Source organism: Carcharhinus amblyrhynchos, chromosome 18 (assembly GCF_965287045.1).
Source record: "Carcharhinus amblyrhynchos chromosome 18, sCarAmb.v2.hapA, whole genome shotgun sequence".
NCBI classification, from domain to species: domain Eukaryota; kingdom Metazoa; phylum Chordata; class Chondrichthyes; order Carcharhiniformes; family Carcharhinidae; genus Carcharhinus; species Carcharhinus amblyrhynchos.
The window spans coordinates 44,295,676-44,304,328 of record NC_137341.1 but is presented as its reverse complement, the minus strand read 5'-3'; the positions used below and the strand labels follow the sequence as shown (position 1 = coordinate 44,304,328).

Here is an 8,653-nt window from a genome sequence, read left to right as displayed (position 1 = left end):
CACCCTAATGCCAAAAACTAATGTAAAACTAATGAAGAGCTTGTTGTATGAGGAACGGTTGAGGACTCTGGGTCTGTACTCGTTGGATTTTGTTAACTTCACAAAACACCTTGGCGTCTTCGGCCTGGGTCTTAACACAGTCTTGCAACAGACCCCGAACTGACTGTTAATTCCTACTTAATATTTTATTAAAGAGTTAAGCCACATCCAGCACAAGATTTATCTGGCAGCTGCTCAATGGTAACCGAGAACGTTTGCGTCCATTCTCCCTGTTTGTATCAGTTTGAATGGTTTGTCTGCAGTCGGACAGAGAGTAATCAGAGAAATAATAGCAACAAACTGTTTATAGCAACACAGCTACCCTCCACACAGATCACACCTGTAAACTGCAAGCTAACTTTACCCTGTAGTGCTGAGGGGGAGGAGGTGGAACAGTGTGGACATGCTCTGACTCTGTCTTCCCATTGACTCTAGTCGCTGGTGACCCAGTACCGAGCGCGGATCCTGGCACTGCAGCACCCGCCTACTGAGGGAATGGGCACCAAAGGTGGCAGCGAGAAAGTCAGCATGCTCAAGGATCAGATCCGGCAACTCAACAATGAGAATGTAAGCGAATAAATTGTGCAGATGAGCCCAAGGTTTAAATATTAATTTGATTTATTATTGTCACGTGTATTATAATACACTGAAAAGTATTATTTCTTGCACGCTATATGGACAAAACATACCGTTCATAGAGAAGGAAAGGAGAGAGTGCAGAATGGAGTGTTACAGTCATAGCTAGGGTGCAGAGAAAGATCAACTTAATGCAAGGTAGGTCCTTTCAAAAGTCTGACAGCAGCAGGGAAGAAGCTGTTCTTGAGTCGGTTGGTACGTGACCTCAGACTTCTGTCTTTTTCCTGACGGAAGAAGGTGGAAGAGAGAATGTCTGGGGTGCGTGGGGTCCTTAATTATGCTGGCTGCTTTGCCGAGGCAGCAGGAAGTGTGTCAATGGATGTATATTTCAGTGGAGTACAAGGAATTGGAGGAGGTTTGACTGCATATCCCTGCACCAACTAAACGTGAAATGTATACAAATTAATATAAAAAAAAGCTTTAAGTTTTTTTGAAAACGCAAATTTGTATTTGCGTTTTTAAATAAATGTTTAGAAGTGGATTTTATTTCAATCATGTCAGTTTGGAATTGTTTTTAATTCTAACTTGAAGCTATATTCAAAGGCAATGTAGTGGTGAACTTTGGTCCTGTGTTTAGCTTCCCTCTGACTGGTTGTAACGTCTATCCCACTCTTTTCCCACTTGACACCTGAGGAGTGGATACAATGGCCGGAATCTTATCACTGTTCACACCGGTGGGATTTTCCCATCCCGCTGCAGGAAATGGAGGTTTGGCTGGCTGCCAAGTGTGGTGTAAATGGACGATGAATCCAGATCCAAAGTTGTCTCAGCTGTAAGAGATCATATGACATTATTTTTGAAGAGGAACAAACTTCTCCCCCTGCTGCCCTCCGTGCCCCAGTATCTAGGCAAATGTTCACCTCCCCCTCAACCAACGCTGTTTATACACTTAACGAGATGAATGTTAAGAGGGTGTTCTCTCTCATGGAGGAATTGAGAATGAGAGTGATGTACAGAAGCGAAAAGCACTCAGGATAGAATGTATTTTTCTGTGTTTCTATAATTACCAAGAGCAGTCTTGGTACTGAAGAAACAAAGGGGGCAATTTTACCAAAACAAAGTGCCAAACGAGCATGAAAATGGGAGAGAATTGCACCCATTTTTTGGGTGAGCTCCAGATGCTATTTTATGGCACTTAGAATAAACAAATGAGGCAAAATGTGATTCTCACCAGTAGGGGAGGTGGGCAGAGCCTATTCACAGTAGGAAGCTGGTTACTGAGCTATAGAGGCGCTATTATTCATGTGCCCCGATTGCACTGGCCCCGATACCAACCCCAATCCTGGATGATCACTGGTCCTGACCCCCTGCCCCCCACCCCAGCCAATCACTGCCCCGGCCGATCCCTGAAGCAAAGAGCTGCCACTTTCTGACACTCCTGGACATCGCCTCCCCCCACCATCCAATTGCCTCTCGGATATCACTTCCCCACACCTTCCTGGTCATCCCCTCCACCCTGGCCTCCCAGCCGGGTGTAGCCCGATTCCACCCCCCTGCCCCGATACCCCCTCCAACAGATTGTTGACCCCAATCCCCTCCGTCAGCCAATCACTGGCCTCAATACCATCCCCCCCCCAGCTGATCATTAGCCCCGATCCACCCCCGTCAGCTGTTCACTGGTCCTGGTCCTCCCTCCACCTGACCTCCCTCCCACCCCAGCTGATTGCTGCCTCAGCTGATCCCCAGTGCAGAATACACCCCCACCTCCCCATCTTGGCCCCGCCCCATCATGGCCCTGCCCTTTCAATGATGCCACCTCCTCTTAAGCCCCACCCTCTGGCACTGCCAAGTGCCCGTTGAGCAGTGCTAGGGTCTGGTGAGCAGTGCCAGGGTGTCTGGTGGGCAGTGCCAGGGTGTCTGGTGGGCAGTGCCAGGGTGCCAGGCTGGCAGTGCCCCAGGCCAGCTCGGGGGCTTGAATGGCCTCTAGTCCCACTAGCAAGGCCATCATGTCAGATCCCCGTTTGTGGGCACCATGCGAGTGCCTCGCCAGGGAGGACCTTCACCGGTGAGATGGTTAAGGCAAGAGAGCCCGAACAATTGCGTCCCAGGCTCACTAACGATATTAAAATAAGACAATAAATATTTAAATCAGCCTCATGTCTGGGAAGGCCATGGGGCTGATTACATTGGCTTAATAAAGCTGGTAACATCACGAAAGACAAGAAACAAGATGCGGACCCAGTTGTCTGCTTCTTGCCTGACCTTGGCTCATGACGCCAATCGACTGGCATGACCAGCCATTAGGATCGTACCCAAAGTGTTTTCATCAGTATGGCATGGAGAAGGGTCATTACTCTCAGTGAACAAGATTGAATATGAGGCTGTGCCAAAACTCTTCAGCAGAAACATTAAATCCTTTGTTTGGGACAACTTTTAACCCAGCATTGGAACCTAATCCCGACAGCCAACCGAGTGACACTTTGCACAGAGCATTCCAATGTTTGGGAATTCATCAAAATGGCTGCTTATGCCACTTTAACACCACAAATGCTGAACTAAGAAGTGGCCTGTGGATAAATTTTATTTTTATTCATTCATGGGGCATGGGTGTCGCTGGCTGGCCAGCATTTATTGCCCATCTCTAGTTGCCCTTGTTCAGAGGGCAGTTGAGAGTCAACCACATTGCTGTGGAGTCACATGTAGGCCAGACCAGATAAGGAAGGCAGATTTCCTTCCCTAAAGGACATTCATGAACCAGATGGGTTTCTCCGACAATGGTTTCATGATCATCAGTAGATTCTTAATTCCAGATCTTTTTTGTTGAATTCAAATTCACCATCTGCTGTGGTGGGATTTGTACCCAGGTCCCCAGAACATGAGCTGAGTTTCTAGATTAACAGTTCAGCGATAATACCACTAGGGCATCGCCTCCCCAAATAAACCAGCTTCCTGCCTCTTCATCGCGTAGTATTAAGTTACTGACAGGACTGTACTTTACCAGAAATTGGTGTTCACTGCAATGCTTTGATGTATCATTCGCTATTCCTATAGGTGCAGCTGCGGGATAAGAATGAACGCCTGTATACCAAACTGGAGGAACTGCAGAGAAAGATGGGACAGATGGCGGGCTCGAAAAGCGACCTCTCCTCCAAACTAGTCTTCAGCGAGGAAGAAAAGTTAAAGGTGAGATTCAGCACAACAACAAGCTACATTTACAGAGCGTCTCGAACACAACAAAATGTCACAAGAGCGTTACCAGAGTTTGATCTGTCCAAGCCTCATAAGGGCATGTTAAGTCAGAGGACTAAACTTTGGTTGAGCAGGTAGATTCTAAGGAGAGCCATGGGGAGACGTTGGTGTAGTGAAAATGCCATGGGAGTTTGCAAACAAACTCAAGACGCATTTTTGTTTACTGTGGCATCCTGTCATTTAAGACAAATTTGTTGATTCTTCCTCAGAGAATCTTCTTATACATTTTAGATTTCCAAGGACCTAATTGACTTGCAGATTCAGACCAATAAGATCAGGGAACAATATGAAGCGGAGAACTTTGAGCTTCAGAATAAGGTACGTGTCTTTAACACAAGCTGTGTGGTTGTTATTTTAACACTTGTAATTATTGGCATGTAATGATAAAAATGTAAACTGTGAACGCAGCGCTGAGGCTTATTACATAATAAACGCATTACTTAATAAACATCGGGCGGAGTTTTACCGGCACGTCCGCCCGAGCTTCGTACGGTCCCCCCCCAGGGCAACGTAGAACGCCGTTCTCCGAGTCTCGCCCAGCCCCGGAATCGGAGTGGGCGTGCCAGTAAAATTCCAGCCTCTGAGTTTTCTAAACCGAGCGTAAAGGAAAGATGTTAGGATGAAGCTTTCTCAAACATTGGTTTTGCCTGGGGCGGCACGGTAGCACAATGGTTAGCACCTCTGCTTCATGGCGCCAGGGACCCAGGTTCAATCCCGGCCTTGGTGGACTGTCTGTGTGGAGTTTGCTGTTAGGTTGAGAATCAAACGAGCCATTAGACTCACTCAGTACAGCCGTTCATTTGATAGAATCATAGAATATCTATGGTGCAGAAGGAGGCCATTCGGTCCATCGACTCTGCACCGACGCTTTCAGGAGGTGACAAGAAGCACAAATATGAGTTGAGGAAAAAAACAAATGGAACCAAATGTTTAGGTGGCGCAGTGGTTAGCACTACTGCCTCACAGCACCAGGGACACGGGTTCAATTCCAGCCTTGGGTCACTGTCTGTGCAGAGTCTGCACATTCTCCCCATCTCTGCATGGGTTTCCTCCGGGTGCTCCGGTTTCCAAAGGTGTGCAGGTTAGGTGGATTGGCCGTGCTAAATTGACCCTAAGCGTCCCAAGATGTGTAGATCAGGGGAATTAGTGGGGCAAATGTATGGAGTTATGAGATTAGGGCCCAGGTGGGATGCTTTGTCAAAGAGCTGGTGCAGGCTTGATGGAGTGAATGGCCTCCTTCTCCACTGTGGATATTCTATGATTAAATGAAATGAATGGCTGAATTGAGTGGGTTTAATATTTAATTCTTAACCTAAAAATGTTCAATGTGATCAAAGCCAGAGCTAATGAATTGAAACAAGGGTGACCAGATGTAAGGCTGTGGGAAATACAACATTACTGAGAATTGTGTTTTTTTTAATTCTAGCTTCACTTTTAAAGTTACAAAATCAGGCCAGTGGGCTGGGCAGAGCCTCAATCCATCTCCTTGCTGGCTCCAAAAACCAGCTCCAATTGAATCTAATTCATGATCCTCACAAGAGAGACAAACAAGGTGCAAGCTGACAAGAACATCGAACCCCTACAGTGCAGAATGAGGCCATTTGGCCCATCGAGTCTGTACCGACCACAATCCCACCTATTCCTGTAACCCTCACTTACCTTGCTAATCCCCCTTACACTCGGGGCAATTTAGCATGGCCAATCAACCTAACCCGCACACCTTTGGGCTGTGAGAGGGAACCGGAGCACCCGGAGGAAACCCACACAGACACGGGGAGAATGTGCAAAGTCCACACAGACAGTGACCCGTAGCCGGAATTGAACCTGGGTTCCTGGCGCTGTGGGGTAGCAGTGCTAATAAGGCATTGCACCCCATCTTGGGCTCCATCTGACACACTTGATCTTAGCCAAAAGACTGAGAAGCCTCGTTATTAAAGGTATCATACTGTTAGCAGCAGAAATCTTAGCTGGAGTGCTTGTGAGGGGAATAGTACTGCTCCAGAATATCCACAGCTTTTTTCTCAACCTTGAGAATCTATTTCACAATGAGACATCAGGTTAATAAGTTCTCTAATGAATAACTAACCATTTCATTTTGGTTGTGCAAAATGGCTGCTGCATCTTGACCGTCATTACACTTGGAAAGTATTTCGCTGTGAGCTTTCTGGGAAATTTATTTATTAGTGTCACAAGTAGGCAATGAAGTTACTGTGAAAATCCCCTGGTTGCTACACTCCAACACCTGTTCGGGTACACTTAGCACGGCCAATGCCCCTAACCAGCACGTTTTTCGGACTGTGGGAGGAAACCGGAGCACCTGGGAAGAAACCCATGCAGACATGGAGAGAACATGTAGGCCCCACACGGACAGTGACCCGAGCTGGGAATTGAACCCGGACCCCTGGCACTGTGAGGCAGCAGTGCTAACCACCGTGCCGTCCTACTGAGGTTGTAAAAGGCCCGATAGAAACGTAAGCCTTCTTCTTAAGAGAAGTAAAACCACGTCAGTGAGAATTCTGACTCACACAAACATAAACTTCACAAATCCCCAAGCCAGGTTTCCTTGAATACTGACTCATAAAAGGTTTGAACACCTTCTTCAAGGTCCTTGCCTACAGTCCGTGGGAGGAAAGAAATTCTCCCTGTTGCTTAGTAACGAGGTATGCAGCCGCTGCCATGGAGACTTTTGATGGAATTTTACCGCCTCGCCCACCCGGGGCTCGTAAGATCCCGCCCGAGGCCATGAGAGAATGCTGTTCTACGAGCCTCGCCCGCCCCAATTCCAGGGCAGGCGTTCCGTTAAAATTCCGGCCGTTGTGTTAGTTTTTCTGTTGAGAGTAGGCTTGAGGCCTACGACTTTCCCTGCCAGTCATTGCTGCTGGTAAGTCGTCCCTCTGAAATTCTCTCCCAGGGTTTATTGTTGAGAGAATAGGCAGCCAGAACTCTTTCATCACATGCGTGTACGGCAAGCAAACGGAAAAATATACTGAAATATACCGGCTATCGAATGAATTCTTTCCACTGAAAGGGAAATCAATTTGTTCCAATGATAAACATCAATCAGAGTAACCGTACCACAAAATTGAGTGTAAACTTATGAACATACGTAACCAAAGGGAAGGAAAAATGACTAAATGGCTATGTCCATGTGAAAACCTTTTTACCCAGAGGTTGGTGATGGCCTGGAATACGCTGCCTCACAGCGCCAGGGATTTAGGTTCAATTCTGACCTCAGGTCACTGTTTGTGCGAGATTTGTACATTCTCCCCATGTCTGCAAGGGTTTTCTCCAGTCTCCCCTCACAGTCCAAAGATGCACGGATTCAGTTGATTGGCCATGAAAAATTGTCCCTTCGTATCAGGGGAACTAGCAGGGTAAATAGATGGGGTCAAAGAGGGCAAAGTCTGGGTGGGATTGTGGTCATTGTAGACTTGATAGGCCAAATGGCCTCCTTCTGCACTGTAGGGATTCTATAAGAAACCCTTTCAAGAGTTGGTGAGACTTGTGAATACTTGTAATGGTCTAGTGTCCAATTCCAATTCTCTTTCTGCACCCAGTGGCACACTAAGACGGACTTTCATCTGTTTCCCTAGCTAATAATTCCTGGAACAGGTCACTAGTCTGTCACCAGGCCCTTGTAGCTTAAGGGATGCCTCCTCCCACTGTGCCACTCAAGAGGTTCCTGGAGGACGTGCCCGCCTTTCTTTCAGTTTCGCTCATGCTGGCACTCTTATTCGCTGCAGATTTTATTCCTGGAGAACAGAACAGTGGAGCTCGAGCTGCAGAAAGACAAAAGCATGCACGAATATCAGATGGCTAAGGATCGTCTGAGGGCGGTGGAGAAAAACCGTAAGGAGTTGGCAGATGAGTACATTGCCCTGAAGAGCAATTATGTGACCCTGAGTAAACAGCACGAAAATGAGGTGAGGTGTAAAGTTAACAAGAGATACTGTTTGTGTTCAGAGATGCCAAAAGCCCCTCTGAAAATCTTCAATGTGTTTTTAACCCAGGTTGGACAGCTCCTTATTAATATAGTAGATTCACCAGGATGTTGCCTTGGGATGGAACGTTTAAGTTATTGAAGAGAGGTTGCATAAGCTTGGGGTGTTTTCATTGAAGCAGAGAAGACTGAGGGGTGACCTGATCGAGGTGTACCAGATTGTGAGAAACATGGACAGAGTGGATATGGAGAAACCGTTCCCCTTAGTTGAAGGGTCAGTCACACAGGGGGACGTAGGTTCAAGGTGAGGGATAGGAGGTTTGGGGGGGAATATGAGGAAAGATATTCTTACCCCAAGGTTGGTGAGGGTCTGGAATGTGCCGCCCGGGAGGGTGGTGGAGACGGCATGCCTCACATCCGTTAAAAAGTACCTGGATGAACACTTGGCACATCATAACATTCAGGGCTATGGGCCAAGTGCTGGCAGATGGGATTAGATGGGAGTTTGTAATGTGTCCGTGCAGACTTGATGGGCCGAAGGGCCTCTTCTGCGCTGTATGATTCTGTGATTCTACTAAAGCATTCTATAAATTAATTAGCATTGTTTTGTTTGCTGTTGGGATGTGGGCATTGCTCACAAAGGTGACATCTATTACCCAACCCTACCTACCCTTGCAAAGGTGGGGAACTGCTTTCTTGAACCATTGCAGTCCATGCGGTGTAGGTAGACCCACAGTGCCGTTAGGCAGAGAGTTCCACATTTTGACCCAGCGATAGTGAAGGAATGGTGATTTAATTCAAAGTCAGTTCCTCACATTCCCCTCCCCAAACCTCCTGCCCTTTCACTTT

The 8,653-nt window shown here is 47.1% G+C and overlaps 1 protein-coding gene across 1 annotated transcript in view; it reads left to right on the top strand.

The window, feature by feature from the left end:
• Nucleotides 1–507: 507 nt before the first annotated feature.
• ccdc78 (coiled-coil domain containing 78) overlaps nt 508–8,653 on the top strand; it is a 40,628-nt gene continuing 32,482 nt past the window's right edge. Inside the window, exons 1-4 of the mRNA XM_080206139.1 lie at nt 508–606; nt 3,667–3,798; nt 4,096–4,182; nt 7,608–7,787. Of these exons, the coding sequence (XP_080062265.1) occupies nt 535–606; nt 3,667–3,798; nt 4,096–4,182; nt 7,608–7,787 (471 nt within the window). The 5' untranslated portion in view covers nt 508–534. The remainder of the gene's footprint in view (nt 607–3,666; nt 3,799–4,095; nt 4,183–7,607; nt 7,788–8,653) is intronic.